The 22,927-nt window shown below is 36.2% G+C and overlaps 3 protein-coding genes and 1 pseudogene across 4 annotated transcripts; 2 read left to right on the top strand and 2 right to left on the bottom strand.

Moving 5' to 3' along the window:
• Positions 1 to 146: 146 nt before the first annotated feature.
• LOC145574247 (putative E3 ubiquitin-protein ligase RHC1A pseudogene) lies at positions 147 to 2,139 on the top strand (annotated as a pseudogene). The gene is made up of 2 exons (XR_014098029.1): positions 147 to 301; positions 805 to 2,139. The product of XR_014098029.1 is annotated as a putative E3 ubiquitin-protein ligase RHC1A pseudogene (transcript).
• A 1,501-nt stretch (positions 2,140 to 3,640) lies between these two features.
• Positions 3,641 to 10,523, bottom strand: LOC145575961 (uncharacterized). The gene is made up of 14 exons (XM_081633744.1): positions 10,142 to 10,523; positions 9,979 to 10,019; positions 9,129 to 9,221; positions 8,949 to 9,023; positions 8,387 to 8,436; positions 7,532 to 7,621; positions 6,905 to 6,961; positions 6,350 to 6,419; positions 6,039 to 6,140; positions 5,780 to 5,832; positions 5,131 to 5,281; positions 4,939 to 5,023; positions 4,473 to 4,601; positions 3,641 to 4,094 (listed from the first exon to the last, which is right to left on the bottom strand). Exons 1-14 carry the CDS (start codon positions 10,431 to 10,433, stop codon positions 3,913 to 3,915), a joined length of 1,470 nt encoding a protein of 489 aa, XP_081489870.1. The 5' UTR covers positions 10,434 to 10,523; the 3' UTR covers positions 3,641 to 3,912.
• A 2,124-nt stretch (positions 10,524 to 12,647) lies between these two features.
• On the top strand, positions 12,648 to 16,719 carry LOC145575960 (prohibitin-1, mitochondrial-like). The gene is made up of 6 exons (XM_081633743.1): positions 12,648 to 12,751; positions 13,617 to 13,810; positions 14,321 to 14,437; positions 15,229 to 15,399; positions 15,608 to 15,820; positions 16,201 to 16,719. The coding sequence occupies exons 2-6, from the start codon at positions 13,625 to 13,627 to the stop codon at positions 16,390 to 16,392; spliced, it is 879 nt and encodes a 292-aa protein (XP_081489869.1). The 5' UTR covers positions 12,648 to 12,751; positions 13,617 to 13,624; the 3' UTR covers positions 16,393 to 16,719.
• Positions 16,720 to 17,739: 1,020 nt separating this feature from the next.
• Positions 17,740 to 22,613, bottom strand: LOC145574246 (uncharacterized). The gene is made up of 2 exons (XM_081631994.1): positions 22,408 to 22,613; positions 17,740 to 19,945 (listed from the first exon to the last, which is right to left on the bottom strand). Exon 2 carries the CDS (start codon positions 19,911 to 19,913, stop codon positions 17,892 to 17,894), a length of 2,022 nt encoding a protein of 673 aa, XP_081488120.1. The 5' UTR covers positions 19,914 to 19,945; positions 22,408 to 22,613; the 3' UTR covers positions 17,740 to 17,891.
• Positions 22,614 to 22,927: the final 314 nt, after the last annotated feature.

Raw genomic sequence — 22,927 nt, 5'->3', positions numbered from 1 at the left:
TGTGCGGAAAAAACAAAGTCAACCCACGAGACAAGGCAAAGGCACGATAATTTCCACATTCCAAAACCGCTGACCTCATCATTAGCGTTTCCTAAAGGTAGGCGTAGTGCGCACCCTAGCGCATTTTAGCGTTTTCACCCAACCAACCCCATCAATCATCTATCAAAATTAATTTCCAATGGCTCTTATCAGATTCTAGAATTTCTTATTCCTCTCTTTCTCTCTCTAAAAAAAACACATTTTGCAAAAAACACTCTTTCTCTCTCTCTTCTCGTCACTTCAGTTTCCATGGTTGTCTCTGGTAAATCACTCTTTCTCTCTCTTCATTATTTATTTTTCTTTGATGGGTTTGGATTTTTTTCATCTGGGAGTGATTTATTTTTGGTTATTATTAATGGGTTTTATGTAAAGTTATGTTCTTTAATTTTAAACTTGATGTTTTTGTCAGCATCTTGTTGTATAATTGGGTTAATTAGATGTGGGTTTTGTGTTTTGAGCATTTATTAATTTGCATGATTAGATTGATTTTGTTCTTTGAATCTGCTTTTGATTTTGTGATTTTGGTCAATTTTAGATCTTACTCTTAATTTGGGATTTTATGGATGATTGAATTGGTAAATTTGGTTTGAATATGAAGTGATTGTTTGTAAATTGAATTGGGTATTTGGGATTTTGTTTGGTGACTTTGGTGTAACATTTGTAACTGAAGTGTGAATTTCATCTTCCTGATAAAATTTGCAATTTGTTGTGATGAATTTGTTTGAAAAGTATGATTGAACATTAGAGTTACAAATTTTGATGCAGGGTGATTCTTGGTTGTTGAAGTTAGTAGATTTGGGGGATATTTGAGGGGGGAGATTTTGATCAAGGGGAAAGAAGTGAAAGGAGAGGGATTGTTTTTACGATGTCGAGTGGTGGAAATACACACTGGTGTTATCAATGCAGGCAGCCAATTCGCCCTCGAAGCCGAGGCACAATTTGCCCTTATTGTGATGGAGGGTTTGTGCAAGAGTTAGAGGAGTTAGGTGGTGGTCCTGGTCCTGGCCCTGGTCCTGGTGGATATACTACGGCTACGACTCATCCATATGGAATGAGAGATGGTCCAGATCAATTACATGGAATTATGGAAGCTTTAGACTCTTTGATGATCCGGAATAATCCCGAGCATAGGTTAGGGTTGATTGAAGCTTTGGATGCATTTATGGGGCAAAGGAGGAGATATGGTTTAGACGCTGATCGTAGCCCTTGGTTGATTTTTCAAGGGCAAATGCCCGGAAGGATGCCAATGCCTAGAAGTGGTGGGTTTGAGATGTTCTTCAATGGAAACCCGGGAATTGGATTAAGCCGGGGAAATAATGGTGATCTGTTTGTGGGGCCTGGCCTTCAAGAGTTGATCGAGCAGCTAATGGTTGACAGGCAGGGGCCACCACCAGCCCCTCGAACAGCAATTGATGCAATGCCCATAGTCAAGATCACTCGGGCACATATCCAGACTGATTCACATTGCCCTGTTTGTAAAGATCAATTCGAGTTGGGCACTGAAGCTAGGCAAATGCCTTGCAATCACATGTACCATTCCGATTGCATTGTCCCATGGTTGGTCCAGCATAACTCATGCCCTGTTTGTCGCCATGAGTTAGGCTCGAGTACTTCAAGTGACAGACAAAGCACTAGTAGTGTGAGCAGAAGAAGTTCCAGTAACAACTCAAGAGAGAGAGGAAGTAGTGACCAGCATACAAGCAGGAGGAATCCATTCTCTTTCCTGTGGCCTTTTCGTTCATCAAACAGTAGCAGCACCCGTGAGTATGTTCCAACTAGCGCAAGCAATCCATCTCCACCCCCACCACCCCCACCTCCAACCACTCATGAGAATCATGAGATGAATTACAGCGGGTGGCCTTTTGATTACTAGGTTATGTATGTGTGTAATCAGCATTGCTTGAATTACTTGCTGTCTTTGCTTGCATGCCTTTGAGATCAATTTGGCTATTTTAACTGAAATTTCGTAAATATGTTGAAATGGAACAAAGTTGCCTCAGACAATGACAATGTTTTGGTCCTGGTCCCAAGAATTTTACAGGTTCTGCCTTTTTTTTTTTCTATAAATATTTTCTATTTCTGGGGGTAATGCCTCATGTAGATGTGTTCATATGTATTATTCAGTTTCTTTTGCTGGTGCCATCTATTTCTGTTATTTTCTCTCAGTTTCCCTCCTTCTATGCTTTCCAATGAGAACTCAGCTGGTGTCTTCTGAGTACATATTCTCCATTACTTGAGCCTCTTTATAGAGGTATAGGGTTTATTTCACTGTGGAGTTTCTTGAGAACTCATCTTGATTATATTCACTGTTGTATACGGTATTTTAGGCTGTTATTGTGGTGGTTTTGACAGCCGCCTCTAGCTGGTATGAATATTCTATCCTAGTAATGTATTAGCATACGAATCCCATCCCTTTTAGAATCAGTATGAGAATCAATTCTAGAACGTGAGACTATTTTATTGAGTTGACGCACATTGGAGGGAAGGGCAGGGGAATAAGCTCGCCGTATGGAGTATGTCAAGTTAGCAGTGGGAACCATTGGAAGCCTTAGGTTAGCTTGTTGGCAGAGGAATTATTTTGGTGACTGAGACGTTGGTGTACAAAATCTACCCTAAAGTTTACATACAGCTTTACTCCATTTCATCATTGATAGGGACTTTATCTGGTGACTGAGACGGTTGTGTATGTTTGGCTACAAACTTAAAGAGATGTCCATGTACAAAATCTACCCTGAAGTAGGACATGCTTTCATGTGCTTCTAGTTATTGTTAGTGTTGCATGCGACTGGCTACAAAGCGACCGAGCAGTGTTTTTTATGGACTGTTAGTACTCTTTGAGTCCCCGTGGCATTTCCTATGCTTCTCTTTTCACATATCCTTGGCGCAGGGGAATGTGCATCCAAGATGATTGTAATGTGTATGGTTCAGTGTTGAGAAAAGACTTACCTTAATGTATTTCTTTCCAAAAAAAAAAAAAAAATTTCTTAGTTTATTTTCATTCGACATTATCATTTTTTTTTTTTTCATCATGCAAATATTGAATAGCTGGTGAATCATGATTGTGAATTTCTTTGATTGTTTGCCAGCTGTAGGTTGATAACGTGAGATAAGATGAGATTTTTGAAAATTTGTTGGATTAGGAACTACTGTACATTGTTTGCAAATTATCTTAATTTACCTTTTTAGCTCAATTCGTTACTTTTCTTGACTTAAATCTGGATATATCTTCACTAAGAAAAAGATTTATGAAGACTATGCCTTTTAAATTTAACAGTGTAAAATATTTATAAACTCCTCTAGATTAATAATTGTAACAAATTTTACTCACCGTTGTATAATGAGGAATTTACTGAGTATAATAATGTCAAAGAATATTGTTTTGATCGTTGTAACAAATTTTGTTGGTAACTTGGTATTGTATTGATTTAATTTGTTTGTTTTTCATCTTCTTCATTTTTATAAAAGTTTAGTGTAAATTTCCTAATTAAAACACTATAAAGGAATTGATTAGTATAACAAACAAGTTAAATTGATGATATTATAAACCCCGATTTTCCTTTAATTTACATCAAATATATCCATCATTTCAATGAAATGAAAATTGTGCATACCAACAGGCTCAAAGAGCAAAACATTATTGCAGAAATATTAACCTTAATCAACATGATTATTACGGAGTATAATGGTAAAATCTTCGTTAATTACATGTCGATACTGATGAAGGGTTAGTATGTGCGGTTTTTACTGACGGACAATCTGAGTTCTAAACATTCTCTACTTCAAACAGCTTCTTGTTATTCTAGCCTAAGTCTCAAAGCCTTTTGTTTCAATTTCTGTCCTCGCTTTCTTTTATTGGAGCATGTCACAAACTTCTCAAGAGTGATTGAAAGTCTTGAGTATTTCTGATGAAATGACCCATGCAGCGCCACCTATCACTAGGGAAAGTGTAACCTTTCCTCCGGGAACCTGCTGGGGCACTTTTGGGAGCTCTGGTGAAGTCAAGTATCGGTCTGACCAAGACATTGCTGCAGGAAGAATTCCGAAAAGCACCAATACTGCAAGATTACAGAAATTGTTAACAACTAGACATGTACACTCTTCATCCCTAGATGTTATGTTACTATTGTATTTAAGACCATCCTAAAAATATAAGCAAAGAATTCAAATGTACTTCGTAGTACAATAGAAACGTATCCTCCTATAGACTTCTCCCATATTAGCTTCAACGACACCCTTGACAAGAGTAGTAAAATTCCAAAGGCAACAATGGGAAGGCGACATAAAACTATGAACAGTGGATGGGTATGGTATTACTAAGCCGTTTGTTAAAAATGCTCCCCTAAACAAATGTGGCTTATTGTCTAGACATGGCAGGAGTAATCATACTAGAATTTACGTAGTCGGACAACTGAAAGACCAAGACATATGCTTACCACCATATGTTCCAGCAAAATCCAAAGCCTTGAAAAATATTTCGGGGTCTAACAGTGCAAGCACCAATGGTGGGAGCAAAGTAATCAGATATGGAAGTGGTTTGCTTTGTCCAGCTGGGAGTTTCAGCACTGCAATAACGGTTGGGAAACCTCAGTCTTCAATTAGGTACCAATCAAAAGATGCATAAGATATCAACTATTTATACTTCAATCAATTGGAACATAAATTTCTAAAATTTGCACTTTCTTTCACAAGAGCAGAAGAATTGTTTTTCAAAACATGTGCCAGAGTAAATGAAGCCAAAACCAATATAATTACAAGTTTCTTGAAACTGTTAGAACTTTTTCACAAAAATCTTAATTTGCAAAATAAAAATCTTCAGCCAATGCGAATTATATAATACAGCCATAACAACAATGCAAGTATCATAAACGATTCTATAGCAGGAAAAGGAGAAGTGCTTACAATCAGCTAAAAAGTCGGCAAGTCCCAGAACAAATCCAATGTATGATGTTCCAATAGCAAAAATTGAAAAGGTATCAACTATTGGCTGCATTGCATAAATTCCAAAAAAACAGAAGCAATGTGTAGAATTGGTCAATCTGCTTCCAGAGTCAACAACACCAAAACTATAAAGAAAACTCAAAATACAATTACCCCAACAACTCCATTGCTTGATCTCAGTTCTTGTAATGGATCAAGAATCTTCCCAACATCTGAATCTAGATTAGTGAAGGTACCAAGAATTACTCCATTCCAAACAAGAAATAGAAGCAGGGGAATAGCGGTTCCTACGACAACTGCTGTCCTGCAAGAGAACAGATATTCTCATAATATACCAGAAACAAGAGCTTAAGTTGTCATAAAATCATATGGCAAGCTGGAGTATCAGATTATGCTGCTTATATGTAAACCTTGACAAAGTATGTTCACTTCAGTACCATGCAAGAGGATTAGATCATTACCTGTCTTTGATCAACAATATGTTAAAACATACAATTGGTGCAATAACCTTTATGATAACATTTCTTAATGTGCCAATGATGAAGAGAGGATAGGAATGGTCCGGTTATTATGAAGGTTTTTTTCTGTAAAAAGAAAGTCATTTCCGGGATTATGAATAGTTGGAACAGCATAACAATGCTAATTATGGATGGAAGAATACTATCGAGTTTAACCATTTCTTTGTCTATATTGACTCTAGCATTTGGTCTTAGATAACACCATAATGCAAAAAAATGTACTTCACAATTTGTCCTAAGATAATGAAATGCAGCAATGATAACAATGCTAATCAAAGATTCACCTTACTTTTGACAGATCACCCTCCAAGTTTGTGCAAAGGACAGGCACCACGTTCTGAACAAACCAAAGAAAAGATATGCTTCATAAACAAAATTAATGAGCTAAAACAAATTGTGAGATGTGTATCAAGATTTACCTTCGATTAATATTATTTCAATTATACATTGAAAATAATTAATGACTGATTGGTGAAGTTAGACAAGAAAAAAAGAACGAGACAGGAGACACACTTTAAGGGGCATAGGGATTAGCTTACTTACATGATAGACATACGCAAGTGCTATGACAGGTATACTTGAAGGCACAGCTTCAAAATTGGCCTTCAAAAGAGCATCAAGATGTAGGTCTGCACTAGCAACGACCTGGAGATAACGAAATCATATTCTATTAAAAAAAGTGAAGTGAAAATCTGGTCTTAAGCACAAAAAATCATGGTTCTGCCCAGTATAAACATGGCCAATATGAAGCAGCTCTAGCAAATTTCATAGTACAAAGAATAAACTTAAATAGATAAAGAAAGAAGAGGGGCAATGGGAGAAGGATCACTCAGCTCATAAAGAGGATGTCTCACCACTAAAGCTGTAAATGCAGTAATGATCCCCAACACTAACAGTCCATTAACAGCACCAATGAAACGTTGGCTGCAGGATTAAAGTAAAAACAAATTTCATCCTGGCAGAACAAACTCACGCAACAATAGTGCGAAGCTTATCAAATACGAGTAACAGAGAAATAGAGTTACGAGTGCTACTCTGTCACTATGTTTCAAAATCAATGTCTCAAATCTTATGATGCAGCATTCAAGAAAGACAATGAATAAACGATACAAGAAATAAATAACTATCATCACACTAAACATGAAGGAGCATCTTCACTCTTCAGTGAACTAAAAAAGTAAGCACATGGCAAAAGGGAAATAAAAAAACCAGAGTTGGTTGATTATGGAAAATATGTTCCTTCCATTCCTGAGTAAAAGTTCATCTTCAAAAGAACATATTTTGGGCCCACATATCCCACTCACATTTTTTTTTTTCTATTACAGTTTCTGATTTTCACTATCCTTAAATTCCTTTCACAATAATGTTGAGCAGGATGCAGTAAAATTGAGCAAAAGGCGTACACATACCTTCCAAAGTAACATAATCCTCCAAAAGCCAGTGAAAACAATGCTGCACTTTCCCATCTGTCATAACAATTAAATTCATCAAAATCTGTACACTAGACCCACTGCATAAAATACATGAGTTTTGATTGTGTTACAACTTGCAACCATTAAACATGAGCGCAGCTACAATGGCTAATTCAATTCAAAAGGTAATTATAAAATACAGATACAGTGATACACAATAAGTCCAGACCAAGTCAAGAATTACAGAAGGCTCAAATACATCATGAACTACAAGCTGAGAGACTTGCATATCGATGCCTTAAAGTCAGCTATGTCAACTCTACCCATAAGTGTCGTTTCTATTTTCTAATCCAGGATATGCCTACGGGTAAAATACACCACCCAAGCTTACCTGACACTTCTAACCTTTTTATAGGACACGGAAACACAGGGCTAAATCATTTATGTATACTCAGAATAAATTCAACACAAACTAGAAGCTAAATATTCACATATGCAGGATGACAACATCACTATTATTTCAATTGCCTATGAGCACTCAGAAAATAACTAATACCAACAATAGATGCACTTATGCTTTACCAAATTCAAAGGAAAGGAGATTGCTTGAAGCATAGCTCATACAGTGGAATTCCAAGGTAATTTGTCAATATATCTGACGACCGTGCAACGTAGGCAACAAGGAGAGCATAATGTATAAAAATGTATGACCAGCTGCAGTACAAGGAAACACAGTCGTTAGTTAATATACAAACAACAATCCTCAATAGATTCATCAAGCACAATGCATTAGGTAATGAATTTGAGATTCATGTTCTGTAATGCACAAAAAAGTAAAAGAAGAAATGTTTGCTGCAAGATTTAGTTAGAATATTTTGAGCATTTTCAAGACAAGCTAATGCAATATGCAACTCAATTAAAAATGTCATGCTGGACATACAACCAAAATCAATTGCTCAGGCACAAGGAAGTTTATTTCACCCTAATGTGTTCCTTTTTTCAAATACATCTTCTCCAATAAGCCAGAAATTATTTTATTTTATTTTTCTATGCCAGACACCCCAACAAACAAGCACTTGTAGTATGAGGGTTACAGGTTCTTTAACAGTTACTCTTTCACTTAGCCTTAACTGTCTATAGATCACTGCATAGAAATGTAATGAGGATAGACTCTTAAAACCTACCCTTATTTTCTGGAGCTAAGCTGAACCACTATTTTGGTGAAGGCTCTGCTGTCCATCCAACTATTTAAGTTAAATAAGATGTGCATTCTGAAGTTGAAGTAACATAAATCAGTTTAACTTTTAGGTTCAAGGATTTACAAGGGGCAATAGTCCTTGTAAAATAGTTCTAACAAATCAAATGTTAAGATCCTAGACAAAGGTAAGTAGAAAATTTATTCTCTTCTAAAATCTTCAGATATAGGAGACACTAGAAGTTTCTTATGTACATACTCATAATTCAAACAAAATGTCTTACCAAGCGACTTGGACTCCCACTGAACCTACCGTTCTCTTTGCCATTGACACCTGAAAACAATTTCCAATTAATAACATGTCTGCGTAATCAATCAATTTCATATGAGCAAAGAAATATTGGTCACAATTTTGAGGGAAGGATAAAGCGACATATAGGTCATATACTGATTAAAGATGTCCAAAGTGTGATAGTGATACTTGATAGTTGTTGTAATGAACAAATGATGCATGACATTCCTAAAAAAACACGTATGTAGCTTTATCAAGTGATGCATGACATTTCTGATTTTCACTATCCTTAAATTCCAATCATGACTTGCATATGTTCTAAACAAAATCCAACTCAAGGCTCCAAAAAGAAAAGGACACAATACATGATTTGATCACTATGATGATATGATAGTGTTGCTTAACACAAGAGGGAGTGAAATGAAACTTGCAAATTAAATGGAACTAATTCATTCATGGCCTGATTTGGGTTTCTCAAAGGAGCAAGGGAGCTGTATCTTCTTGTCCATTCAAAATATTAACAATCCTGAAGATAATGATAGGGCATGAATTACCAAAGAGACACCCCCAGAACCCAACTCGCACATCGTATTTACATTAACTTCAGCAATTAGCAAGCCAGTTGCAACCTGCAAATGTTCAAAAATATTGTTTAGATCATCCACCAGTGCATCAGTACATGATCACTATTCAGCCATGACAATCAAATTAACGAGTCCACTGCAAATCCCCACCATGTATACCCAACAACCAATGCACGCCACCGCAGAGGCAAGAAACCCTGATTCTTGTGTCACAGCAGGAATTGCTAAAATCCCTGCACCAATCTGTAAAGTTCTCGGAAAACAACAAAAATGAGTTAAACAAAACAGCAAGGTAAACTTGGTAAAATTGAGTAATCAACTAATCATATGAAGTCCACGTAATAGTTGAAGATATATATACACCATAAAAAGAAACAATTGAACATGTAACAGCAACAGTATAAGGCAATTAAAGTCCCACTATCAATGTATGTAAGCACAATGCACTCAAAAGCTTCTATATTATCATCATCATCATAGTTTTAGGCAACTTTAGTTTGAAAGGAGCATCAGTTATCAGACCTCCTCCCCCCAACCACTGAACCACACACACACACACACTCAACCACAGCCATAACTCAAAACACGTAACACAATATATTTCTTCTAGGCGCGCAACATAGTGCTTTTACATGCATTAATTTAGGGTCTGTTCTGATTGACTGAACTGAGCCGAACTGAACTGAACTTATTGGAGCTGAGCTGAGCTAAACTCAATATTTTATGAGAGAAGGACGTTAAGAACTGAACTGAACTCAATATTTTATGAGAGAAGGAAATTAAGAACTGAAGTGAACTCAATATTTTATGAGAGAAGGAAATTAAGAACTGAACTTATTAGAGCTTAACTGAACTGAATTGAACTGAAAATAATCTGAAGAGAACAGGCCCTTATCCTCCTAACTAGGAGATGGGCACATATAATATAAGCCAGAAATCAATAATGTACACTCAAACACTCAAATTTTATGCACTAAGCTAAATTAGGAGGTGGGGATACCGTAGTTCCTGCCACAAGGAAGATTGAACTGCTAAGGCTACCTGCCAACAGAATATAAGAAAGGAATGGTCATTGATCAATAAAACAATCAAACTTCAAAAATAAGAATTTAATTAATTATAATTTCAAGCAAAATGAGCAAAAAATAAGCTAGAATTCTAACCAGGTTCATGCTTCAAAGTGGCTTGATTAAGATTTGAGAACAACCTCTCAAATTCATACTTTTCAACTTCTTTTCCCAATTCTTCTTCTTCCTCTTTGAGTGATTTTTGGGTGGGTTGGCTTTGTTTTTGAGAAAAACATCTTAAGCTGGGATTTCTGAGGTGATTAGACAAATGGGTATTGGGAAATTGAGGAAATTGAACAGAATTTAAGGGTTTAATTTGATGAAGATGATGGTGAAACAGAATTTGGCGGGTTTTGGGGTTGAAGAAGGAAGTGTTAAGCAACGCCATTTTTCTTTCATCAATCAAGTCAAGACATGAAATTTTTGCAATAAAGTTGTACTTGGTTCATGTTGTATGAATTGTGAGCATTGGAAGAAGCATCGGAAGGGTCCACGTTATCAGCTAGTAGATCAGTAGATGTTCGTTTTACTTTCTTGGTTTTGTTATCTTTGCATTATTTCATCATGGTACATTTGGTTTAATGAAGTGAGTTTTAGTTGCTAATTATGATGGTTGAAGCCCAGGAATATGTTTTATAATCTATCATTCCCCCTCACATGAAAGGCCCTTTGGGCTTGAAATGTGGATGCAACACAGGCCCATCCATACCTGGTGCGAATTAATTCCACTTTGAAGGAGGGGCAGATGAGATTCGAACCCGTGACCTTTGTGTCACGCTGGCTCTGATACCATGTTAGTGGACCAATTCAACCAAAAGCTTAAGCTGATGGTTGAAGCCCAGGAATATGTTTTATACTCTATCAGAAGTATTACTTTGTAGGAAATTTTGTATAGAACTACCTAAACATAGGATTATTTGTGAACAACTATCCATTTTTTTTTATTTGTCTAGAACTATTCGCAAGTTTGACAATGTTTGGGTAGCACTATCCAAAAACGTTTTCCGTCCAATTAAAATGTTACTTTGATCCAATTTTTTAATGCTAAAATAAGCAAAAATCCGAAGTCAATTAAATCCCCAAACCTTAGAAATCAAAATCCCCAAATAATACTAAACTCATGAACCCTAAAATGAACCCTAATTAAAACTCTAATTAGGTTAATTAGCGTAAATTAAAAACTTTAAACAAATTGGGGAAATTAATTGGGTGGCAAAAGTGAAAAAAGTAGGCTCTAATAATGTCTTAATTGGACGAAAAATGTTAGTGGATAGTGCTACTCAAACGTTTTCAAACTTGTGGGTAGTTCTAAACAAATAAAAAAAAAGGATAGTTGTTCACAAATGACCCTATCTTTAGGGTAGTTCTACACAAAATTTCCTACTTTGTATTTTGGAAAGTGAGTTCAAAGACTTATGGATTAAATACAAACTCAACTTACACATCAATTGTTATTGAGGTCGCCCCAATTAAACTCCGTGATAAACAAAGCGATTTTATCCATTTTCACGCAAAAATTACATTAACGGAGATAAACTTGTATTTCTCATTGTTATTTTACCCTCTCTAATTAGGCAATTTAGAATATCTTCAACATTATAAGTACCCATTAAACACCAACAATAGGTGTATACAATATACCTCTTAAAAATTGCAGATGGATATAATTTTGCGAATTTTGCCTAAATTTCAATTGGAGTTGGGTATGGGTATGACTTTAATGATTATTGGGTATGGATATCAAAAGTTATACTTGTCATAGGTGGTAGGTAAGTCATGGATTTGAAATTATGTCCGCCTCATATATTGTCGTATAAGCCCTGCATCCACTCACCAATACTCTTAATATCCATCCATTTGTCTAATCCTTATGGAGAACTTTGTATTCACAACCATTTATGTGTTTTCTAAAAATAACCAAATAGTTTCAATTGGGTGCAATTGTGTAAGTAAGGGTGGGTATGAGTACAAGTGAGACGCAACACTCATTAATCATCCTTAAGACTTCTTAAAAAGCTTCAACTTTATTATGATATTTTTTTATTATGGTTATTTTATATTATCAGTACTTTTTTTTTTTTTTTTTTTTTGACAAATAGTATTTTTTTATGGAAAAAAGATATAAGAGCTGCATATAAAAAGCTAAAAATGAAAAGAATTGACAATTAATAAACATTTATTACACCAATTTACTCGTGAATTGTCGATAAATTCCTAACTTAATATTAAAAAAGGAAGTATATTAAATGCTTATATGCAGCCCTTGTAGCCCTTAGGGCTGCATATAGCATTACCCTTTTTTTATATCCATAAACAAGATTTGAATGTCATTTTTTAATTTTTTTTTTATCATCATCCTACTTTTAATAATGTAACTAAATTGATTAGTAGGTAAGTTAACATCCATGTTATTATTATTATTATTATTATTATTATTATTATTATTACACTATTTATCTAATTTTTCATTAACATCATTGTTTAATAATTGAATAAAATTTAATCATGCAAATATTGCATTGTCGAGTGTATCTTGTTGGAAAAGAAAAGTAAAAAGGAAAAATCAAAAATAGAAGCGAGTAGGTACATTAAGGTCATTAACATTACATTACGATCTAGCCTTGTAAAACCCTAAACCTCGATTACAGGCTACCCACTCGCCCACATCTCTCTTTTCTCTCTCACTCAATCGCAGGCGCCATCCAAGTAATTTCTCTCTTCCCCTTTCTCTCTCTTTTTCATATCATTTTGTTCTGATTTCAACTCTCAATTTGTCAATTCTCGATTTTCAATTATCCAATTTTGCTCACAATTATGCTTGATTAATCGATTTAGGTCTGAAATGTTTAGTCTTTCTGGGGTTTTTGTTGCTAATTTTTCTGGGGTTGTAGCTAATTTTTCTGGGGTTTTTGTTGCTTATTTTTCTTGGGTTGCAGCTAATTTTTTCTGGGGGTTTTTGTAGCTAATGTGTTGCAGGCTTTTGTTTATACAATACCTTTACTGTTAGGACTGAACTATAAAAATGGAATTTTTATTCATTTAAGTATATCTTTGTTGGGGGTTTGTGTGTTCAAAGTGAGGTGCGAAATGGAGATTGATTTGTGTATTTTGATGATATTGTATAGTATTTACAATCAACTACAAAGGAGAATTGCTTAGACAAATCGTTATTGGTGCAACAAGAATTTGATGTTCTTTAGGTTTGAGGTTACTCGGTATTTTCATCTTTAGCTATTATTGTATTTGAAAGATGGTAACTTTGATCCTGTAGGTTTGATTCATGCGATACCATAGATGGGTTTGTGCTTGTTATGTCAGGGTATGAAATGGCCCCATTCTGTGTAACTTGGTGCTCAGGTTTTGTGTAGGATGGATGGGTTTGTGCTTGTTATGTCAGGGTGTGAAATGGCCCTATTTTGTTGGTGCTCTGGTTTTGTGTTTATGGTCAGCTACTTTACTGCTTATACAGAGTGTAATTGATGCAACTAAGAATCATTATTTGAGATAGTTGACGCTTTTGTAATGATTATCTCTAATCTTTGTTTGGGGCATGGGTTGTTAATATTTTCAGGTTGAAATATGAATTTCCAAAATGTTAAGGTTCCAAAAATGCCTGGCGGTGGTGGTGCAGCATCTGCTCTAATTAAGGTCGGAGTTGTCGGAGCTGTTGGCCTTGGACTTTATGGAATCACTCATAGTATGTACAATGTTGAAGGTGGTCATCGTGCTATTGTCTTCAACCGCATCTCTGGTATCAAGAACAAGGTTAATATTGAAATCAGCATTGCTTTAATTGTATTTTCTTATATTCCAGATTCAGTTGCTATTGTATACTAATTGTACCGTTTCTGTTGTATACGCCTAAACATGGTACCTTATTCTTTGCAGTTAATTGTATCACGGCACAGTTCTTATTTATGTGAATTCTGGGCCTTATTTTTCTTGATAGATTTCAAAAATTATATATTATATTCATACAATTTATTTTGTTTTGTCTTGCAATATTGCATGACACCTGTAGTGAGAAATTTATGTCTGCTTGATTAAAAAATGGTTATGACTTGAAATTTTTTGGTACACATAATCGTATAAGGTAATATCTTTGTGAGTGACATGGGAAGCAATTCCATTTCATATACATGATTAATAGTGTGCCATGTTAAAAAAATATTGCTAATATACTTTAGGGTCTTTCCTAGAAAACTGCTTTTTCCAGATTTGTGTATTTGTTGAATATTTTGATAGATTTTTTTTTTTTTTTTCTCTCCCAAATAGGTTTACCCTGAAGGAACACATCTCATGATTCCATGGCTTGAAAGACCAATCATTTATGATGTTCGTGCACGACCTCACCTAGTAGAAAGTACATCTGGAAGTCGCGATCTCCAAATGGTGAGTTGATGCTTTATTTACTAGTGTGTGTTAATGTAACTATTTGTGGTATGCCTATAATATATATGCTTGGACAATTGCTTGATAGTATCTTATTATTTTCCATTTTTCTTTATGGACATGTGTGGGCATGTATGTGTGCATTTCTTGGCTATAGATGTCCACTTTCCATCCATGTTGATGTATAATTGCTGTACTCTGATTTATCTTTAATATATGGTCACTCCTGTAAATAGGGCCTGCCTTGAGTCACATAAAAATTTGAGGGGTATTGTATTCAGTGACAAGTCGTTTGGTGTAAAGGATAATGTTCTTCCTAATTGCCTGCGTCACAAGAGTAAACCAAGTTGCTTCCCACACTCATGTTTATCAATGTCAATAGTCTACTTCTGTCATATTTTAAATTTTTCATGAGCTAGAAAGAGGATTTCTATCTTGCAAGAGAATAATCTTTTTTGCCCCAAGGAACCTTTTTATAGCTGTAGCAAACATTCTTCTACTTTTCTGATCATCTTTTGGGTCGCCTACACTGTTCAAGTAGAAACGTATAAGCAGATAGAAAAGAAACACGAATTGTGCTTTCAAGTGATAGCTTTCACATGATATATGCACAAAGTAGAAGTGCCAAAAATAGCTATCATTTTGCATAGTTTGTACGCATCTGCTAATTCATTAGTTCTCATACATCAAGCTCTGCATGGTTTCAGAGTTCTTACTCCCTGTGTACCATGTCGTTGTATTGAGTACTTCATAACCTTGTGTTAGCTGAACTACATAATTGTGGATTTCAGGTCAAGATCGGTCTTCGAGTTCTTACTCGTCCTTTACCAGACACTTTGCCTACAATTTACCGTACACTTGGTGAAAATTACAGTGAAAGAGTTTTGCCATCCATAGTCCATGAGACCCTGAAATCCGTGGTTGCCCAATACAATGCCAGTCAGCTACTTACTCAACGTGAGGTAATTCCTTATTTCCTATTTGTTGAGTTGATAAATATCCATTTGTATAAAACTATTTTGTTTTCAAGGATTTTGCTATATTATATGAAGGTAACATTGATTAACGAATGGCTTCTAAACTATCACACAAGTTCTCAACTAAACTGTAAGGAAGATAAGTAACAAGTTATGTAGATTTACGTGTGTTTTTTTTAAAATCATTTTTCAGGCTGTTAGTAGGGAAATTCGAAAAATATTGACAGAAAGAGCTGCAAACTTCAACATTGCATTGGATGATGTGTCTATCACCACTCTTAACTTCGGTAGAGAGTTCACTGCTGCAATTGAAGCTAAGCAGGTAGCTGCACAAGAAGCTGAAAGAGCCAAGTTTATTGTGGAAAAGGCTGAGCAAGATAAGAAAAGTGCTATCATCAGAGCACAGGTAAGAGCTATATTTGCTTACAAATTGCAAAAACTGTCCAAAAATTGAAGTGTTCCTATGTGTGTTTAGCATTAATCTGGCAGACTGGCAGTGTTCACTGTTTTGTGTCTCAACTCTGGAGTAGTGTCCTTTGAAAATTCTGAAATACACCGTTCAACATGTCAAATGTGCTGAGTGTCCTTTCCTTGTTTAATTTGTAGTTCCTTTTTGTCCAACAGCGACTTGAGACTCTTCCGAGTTGATCTCAGCTGGCCTGATTCAGTAGATGCATAGGAGTAGCATTTAAAAGTCTTTCTTGTTGAATGGTGTATTTTTTAAATTTGGCTCTCCTGGTTTTTTTTGGTATTAATATGTCTACATCTCTTGTGTTTGGTTGCCAGGGAGAAGCCAAGAGTGCTCAACTTATTGGTCAAGCTATTGCCAACAACCCAGCTTTCATTACTTTGAGGAGAATTGAAGCTGCCAGGGAAATTGCCCAGATAATCTCTAATTCATCAAACAAGGTGATGTTGAGTTCAGATGATCTTCTGCTCAATCTTGGGGATATGACACCAGAGGCACCTAAGAAGTAAACACCTGGTCTGCGGTGGAATTGCGCAGCAGCTGGGTTTGGAAGGATTTAATGGAAAGTCAAAGAAGTTTTAGAGATTGAGGAACTTCTGTAAATGTCAAGCCTTGACGACACTCGGATGGTTATTGTTTATCAAACCTTTTGACTGATAATTGCCTTCAGTTTACATGAATTTTGCCTCAATGCTTACAGAATAAGCAGCCACTATCGTAACGAAATTTAAGATCTTTATTTTGGTGGTCATGTAGTGGATGTTGAATTAGAAATTGCTTGTTAGAAATACAGCAGTATTTTCCCTGGATTTTTATTCTACTGTTTATTTAAACCATGGCATCTTCCTGTGCGGGATATCATTTTGCCCACCCCCATCGTGAGAACACAGTTTTTGTTCTATTCTCACAAGATGTGCCCGTTTCCCCCCTTTGCGATATTGAAACAAGGATTTATTATGTGTTGCTGTGCGGATAATATTTTACTGCGTACTACGTAAATAAGATGAAGGTCCATTGATTGTATTCGTACAGCACAAATATGTTGTATGTGTTACAGGACTCATCTTGGGTTTCTATTCCAGTATTCCTTTGCATGGTTTAGCTACATGTGATGCTAATAAACCTTTTAGTTTTCCAATTTCTCTCCGCAAGTGAAAATTCTCTCTGCAAGTAAGTGGATGACATTCCAATGTAATTACAGAACGTATTTCTATCTCAATTCTAAGTAATTTAAGTGAAGTTTACCCAACAATATTGGATATATGGGTACAGAATAACCTAATATTAAACCAATACTTGATATTTGGCTTAGTTTTGGAAGCCTAGAGTAGAGTGTTCTTAGCTATCGTCACTTTCCAATGTGCCACAAATCTTCGTTTGAGACGGACAAAAGAAATGGCTTATGAGAAAGCACTGGAGAGGGAAAGAAGAGCGGCGAGGAAAGTTTCAACTTATCTGCTTTCATTCTCAAGAGTAAAAAAAATCCGGATAGCGGGAAAATCATAGGAGGTGGTTGATTGGCACCCGGGAACAAGGTGATGCGATGGTCTTAGTGACAGAAGGAAGACCAACTAAGTGAAGTGATTAACGCAGCTAATCACATTAACCAGAGAGAATGTGTCAATATGGAGGGAGATAAATATTTTTAGATGGGAGTCTTTACTGACGAAATTAGAAGTATGTTAAGCAACATATTGGTTTTCAGGTGACGCATTTTTTCGATAACCCATAACACATACCATGGCTACACTCACTTCATATGTTTGATCCTTTAAGCTCCAATTTCCTTCAATTCGTACCTATACCTACGTCAAGGAAAAAATTAAAGGCAATACGTAAATATGCTAAATTGAAAATATAGAAGCCATTTTTTCTTTTACTGAGAATTAACCACCAAAGAGCAACATCAGAACGAACACCAACATATGAAATTCAAGCACAATTTTCTGGGGGTCTTTTCTTTTTTCCTTTTTTACTTTATTCACGATACTTCTCCCCCAGCACAACCCTACAGTGAGGGAGAAGATACAAACTGTCTAGGTAAACTAAAGAGATCTTTCCCCTCAAAAGGGGATGTCCACTCCCGAGAACTGGCAGTTGATGAATCAGCCATACCCGCTCCATCCTGCAACCCAACAATAGGTACACCATTCCCATTGGAAGAAGACAGTCTCATAGTCATACTCATGGCAGAGGCTCCTGAATCGTACATGTGAGCTCCACTCCTGGAGAAAGATCCCAACCCATTCCACAACCCATTTTGCTTTGAGGGAACGAAACTTCGATCCAAGCTCCAATCTATATTAGTGTAGTCACATGATGGCATTGTGCCACTAGCATTCCAATCCACCGGAGAATTTGACCCAGATGAGCAGGTTGAACCCACCCCGGAAAAAAGCCCCAGGGAAGAAGCAGCAGCAAGGGTTGGAGACCCACCGATCCTGGTCCACGATGCATTGCTACGTGTAGAACCTGGATTATCCATTGGACTACTACCTGGCATAAACGGCTGATGTTGATGTTGATGTTGATGTTGATGTTGATTTTGATGCTGATGTTGAATTTGATGTTGCTGCTGTTGCTGCTGAAATTGAGCAGGATGATAAAATTGATTCGAGGTCAAGTTGTTTGGACTAAGGCTTCTAGTACTATGAGGCAGTAACCCATTCGGCTTCAAAATCTCCGAATTAGTGGGATACCAACTAGCCGCCGTACCTGGAGGAGAAGAGCTAATGCTTGTTGCAGGGGCGGGTTTGACATTTACAGACTGAGGCCGCTGCATCATTACTACAGGCTCTCTAATTGACCCTGGCTGAAGATTCCTATATTCATTACCAACAGTTGTATACCGTGCCTCTGCCTTGGCCGGTGGAGGTGAAACCTGTAGCGGTGGTGCCAAAGAATACGAAACTGAAGGATTTGACCCTGCTCCGACAGGCCACCTTTTCTCAGCCGGGGTAGCGATTTGCTGAGGTCTAGGCCAATCTAATTTGGGCTGAACTCTGGTAACTGGTTGAACAACTTTAGGCACCGATTTGGGAGCCGGTACTCCTGTAACTGCAGCTTTAGTGTAATTAAAATCTTTTTCATCCCTTCTCTGGGGTAACAAAGTTGCCGAATTGGGTTTTGGTTGCAGCAGTCTCACATCGCTCTGACTTGTTGCTACAGATATCTTACCATTACTAAAAGTAGGAGGATCCCCAATTTCTTCAGGTTTAGGCAAGACAGTTGGTTGATCCTGTTTTAATGATCTCAAATTCTCTTCAGCCTTCTCTAAATCACCTTCACATGTCACTATGGCTCTTTCTACATCTTGCTTTGAGCATTTGAACTTTATTTCCAATTCTGCAATCCGAGCAAGCTCTTCAGATATATCAATCTTCAGATTGCTCCCTGTATCAATATTTTGATCTTTATGCTTATCAGCATCTTCACCTCCTTCAAAGTGCCATGCTACTGCCTCTTCCACTCGGCCTTCATTTAAAATAAGAGCCATAGTTGCCCGTTCATGAGAAAATCCCATGGCCACAAGTTGCTGAGCAAGAGCTTCCAGTTTTCTGGACATAAGATAGCCACTGCAGCGTTCATGCAATTCTTGGGCACGCCTTTCCTTCTGACGCTGATGTTTCCTCTCATTTTTCTGGCGTATCTTCTCACGCTTGTCATTATCAGCGCCTGGGATTACCTCTTGCTTGATTGCAGCATTTGATGCCTTATCTTTGTTATGTTCTTCTGACTCCACAGACCGGCTGTCATTGTTGGAAGCAGAATCATAATCACCTCCACTTCCATGAGTGCTCCCACTATGATCATCAGAATCATCTATGTTACGGAAACGACAATTTGCATGAAGTGTTGGAGCCAAGTATGTAGATGATGCCTCAAGAGTATGAAATGTCCCCAGCAATGGATTATATGCACTTGCTGGAATTCCAGTACCCCCATTTACAGCTGCAGAGGACTTCGAAGAAGTCTTTTGTTCCTTTCCCGCCATTTTGTCCTTTGACTTAGATTTGGAAGCCGATGACATCTTGCAAAGACAGGACAGGTGGATTTATGATCCTGAAAACATGAAAATAACAATTTAATTTTTGATGCTTAACATGTGCACAATTGAGACCAAAGGCTAAAATGCATAAAAATCAGTGAAACAATAAGTGGGATTGAAAAAATTAAAAGAAAAGAGAGAGGTAAAGAGACTTGGCTGCGTCACCATTATTCACACAAGTACCAGAGACTTGGCTCTAATACACGAACAAAAAGTCAAAAGTCATGACTCATACAAAGACATCCCACAATGAACATTCCAACAGATGTGACTCATGTGAGCTATGTGACCCTATGGAAAAGGCAAGCATAGCAAAATACAGCAAAACTTGGAGGGATGCTCAATATAAAACTAATCGGGGAGTACAAGAGTTGGAGGGGGGTAATTTTATTTATATTAAAAGCAGAGACAATTTTAATGCAAAGACAACTAAGATAACCCAAAATATATGCAAAGACATAGTTTGAATCACATGCAGCAATAACTATGCAACAATGATAGGTGCCATTTAAATATCAATTATGGCTTCATGGGATGCAACAGAAAACTTGAGAGCAAGGCAGAAAAGAAAAGGATGAGAAGATATTCATCAAATTTGCAAAAATGGTACCCTATTAGGCAAAGCCACACATCAATCTTTCAATTTTTTAGAGGTGACACCTTAAAATTTCCAACATTAGCACACGTACAATTAAGAAAGTATTATCAAACCACATAAAACTATAAATATACCACAACCAAACCGATTCTTAAAAATCTTCAGCTTCAGAAATTAGCATAAAACATATTCTTCAAACAGTTAAAATATAAATTTGTGTAAAAAAACCCTAATGATGTTACTAACAGTTAAATTCTCTTACAAAGCAATTTATTCTCAACCACAAAATCAAATTCTTATAAAATTTCTAAACCGCCAAAACTGCATATGTTTTCCTACTAAAAACCATGATAAAATACTACCTTAACATTCCTGCCAAACTTTAACTTCAGAAATGCATATACAAAAAATACTTTACCTCCTATTCAGCATGAAACACAGATTCAGACTCCTATACTATCACAATTCTTAAAAAGTGGATCCAACTGTATTCTAAGACACTAAGCAAATATTTTTATCAGATGTCTCTACAGAGACAACAAACTAAACAAAGATTGACAAAACCTACTACTGTAGAATGAGCAAAACTCCAAGAACAACATATCCACCGTTTGATTATATTTTATTTTCAAATTATATGTGCCTAATTAGAAGTCCAGAAATATTTTTTTTTAAAAAAAAAAAAAAAAAAAAAAAAAAAACTCCAGAACATCATTACCTTAAGCGACCACATCCATAGGTTCCACACAGGCACATATTAATAATCAAAGAACGAAACTGAGGAAAAAGGACATAGGGAAGGATAAACGGCCAACAGAAAGACAAACCAATCAATTGGTTATCTACATCAAAAGCCTAAATTTTCAAGTTTTCACCCATCTTGGTCTGTCCTGCTCTATGCACCTTGAAACAAAACATATATCCTAAATGCAATTGTGCTCTACAAAAGCATTTCCCCAAAAACAAACACAAAGCACTAGTCTCTAAAGATTCTCCTCCTTCACTCCTTCACTCGTTACAAGACCTAATTAGCTAACCATTTCTGTCAGTCATCTATAGCTCAACAAGACTATGCTGGCAAAGAAGAGATTACCAAACAAAAACCCAGGGTTTAGCACACGGGGAAAAAAGGCTAATCCATCTTCATACACTATTATGCCCCCTCTAAGTTAATGAAATCCCCGAAACATGTCATCATTATCAGTAAATTACCCGAACTTCCAACTAAATAGTCAAAAGAACTCCCCAATAACACCCTTAACAGAAGACTGTTGTTCACTCTCTCTAAGAAAAGAGTTCAAAATTCCGAATACTTCCGCTACACGTACTCGAATTATCAAATTCAATTACAGCAACAAAACTTAACACCCTGTTCTTTTCCTAGAACAACCTAAAGCAACAAATACAATATATGAACAAATATATGATTAGAAGAAATGGAATGTGTTCAAATTATCAAATTAAAACAGCATTTCGGTTGCAAAAATTAAAAGGTAACTGAACCGACATATGAAATGATTCATGACTATATCAAACTAATTTGTTCATTCAAAATAAAAATTTGAGAACAAATATTTCAATACCAGTAAGTTTATCATATAAGTATATAAACACGTTTAATTTCAAATTCCCCAAAACTTTGCGAATCTAATATGTTGGAATTCCGACAACAGCGCAACCCTAACCCCCAAAACGATCGAAAATCCAACATCCAATAATTTAACACCGGCAACTTCCGACAACAAATGAATCCCCAATTGACGTTCAAAATGCAATTCAATCATAAAATTAGGGCAAAAATTACAGCTCCAACCCAAAAAATTAAAAAAATTAACATTTTCTGGAAAATTCGAAGAGAGAGAAAGAAGAATCACGAACCTGGTTAGGAATTTATGTAAATTCAAGAAATGAACGGATCGATTGATAGATCAGAAGGTTAAGATAATAATTGTCGGAAATAGGAGAGAGAAAATTGGGGAAATTGGAGATGGGAGGAGAGAGAAATTGCGAGGCTGAAACTGAATCGAAACGAATTAGGGTTTTTGATTGACACGACGACGATGATGATGAGGAAAAAGAAGGAAAAAAGGAAAATTAAATTGGGGAAACTATTAAAATTATTTTCGGAAATAAATAAAGGGGAAATGAAATTGTTTTTTTTTTTATTATTATTATTCTATTGGCGACGTGGCTTTTTGAGGAGTTTTTACTTTTATTTTTTTGGGCCAAAAGGAGTTACTGTGTTGAGAAACAGTTGGGGCCCAGCAAAAAAATGTAACTGTAAAAATTCGTTAATTTTTACAGCTTTAATTTCTTTGCATGTCGTGCATGTGTTTCTGTCTCACCACTATTTTGAGAAAAATAAAAAAGAAAAATAAAAATAAAAAATTTAAGATGT

The sequence above is a fragment of the Chenopodium album genome, chromosome 13, assembly GCF_948465745.1.
Source record: "Chenopodium album chromosome 13, dcCheAlbu1.1, whole genome shotgun sequence".
Lineage (NCBI taxonomy): Eukaryota > Viridiplantae > Streptophyta > Magnoliopsida > Caryophyllales > Amaranthaceae > Chenopodium > Chenopodium album.
This window is presented reverse-complemented; position numbering and strand designations above follow the sequence as displayed.

Coding starts and splice junctions, on each gene's coding strand:
- LOC145575961 (XM_081633744.1), bottom strand. CDS start 10,433: ATGGCGTTGCTTAACACTTCCTTCTTCAACCCCAAAACCCGCCAAATT. Junction 5,282..5,779: donor GGTGATCTGTCAAAAGTAAG/GTGAATCTTTGA, acceptor GTTCTCTTGCAG/GACAGCAGTTGTCGTAGGAA. Junction 5,024..5,130: donor CAAGCAATGGAGTTGTTGGG/GTAATTGTATTT, acceptor TATGCAATGCAG/CCAATAGTTGATACCTTTTC.
- LOC145575960 (XM_081633743.1), top strand. CDS start 13,625: ATGAATTTCCAAAATGTTAAGGTTCCAAAAATGCCTGGCGGTGGTGGT. Junction 13,811..14,320: donor TCTCTGGTATCAAGAACAAG/GTTAATATTGAA, acceptor TCTCCCAAATAG/GTTTACCCTGAAGGAACACA. Junction 15,821..16,200: donor GTGCTATCATCAGAGCACAG/GTAAGAGCTATA, acceptor TTTGGTTGCCAG/GGAGAAGCCAAGAGTGCTCA.
- LOC145574246 (XM_081631994.1), bottom strand. CDS start 19,913: ATGTCATCGGCTTCCAAATCTAAGTCAAAGGACAAAATGGCGGGAAAG.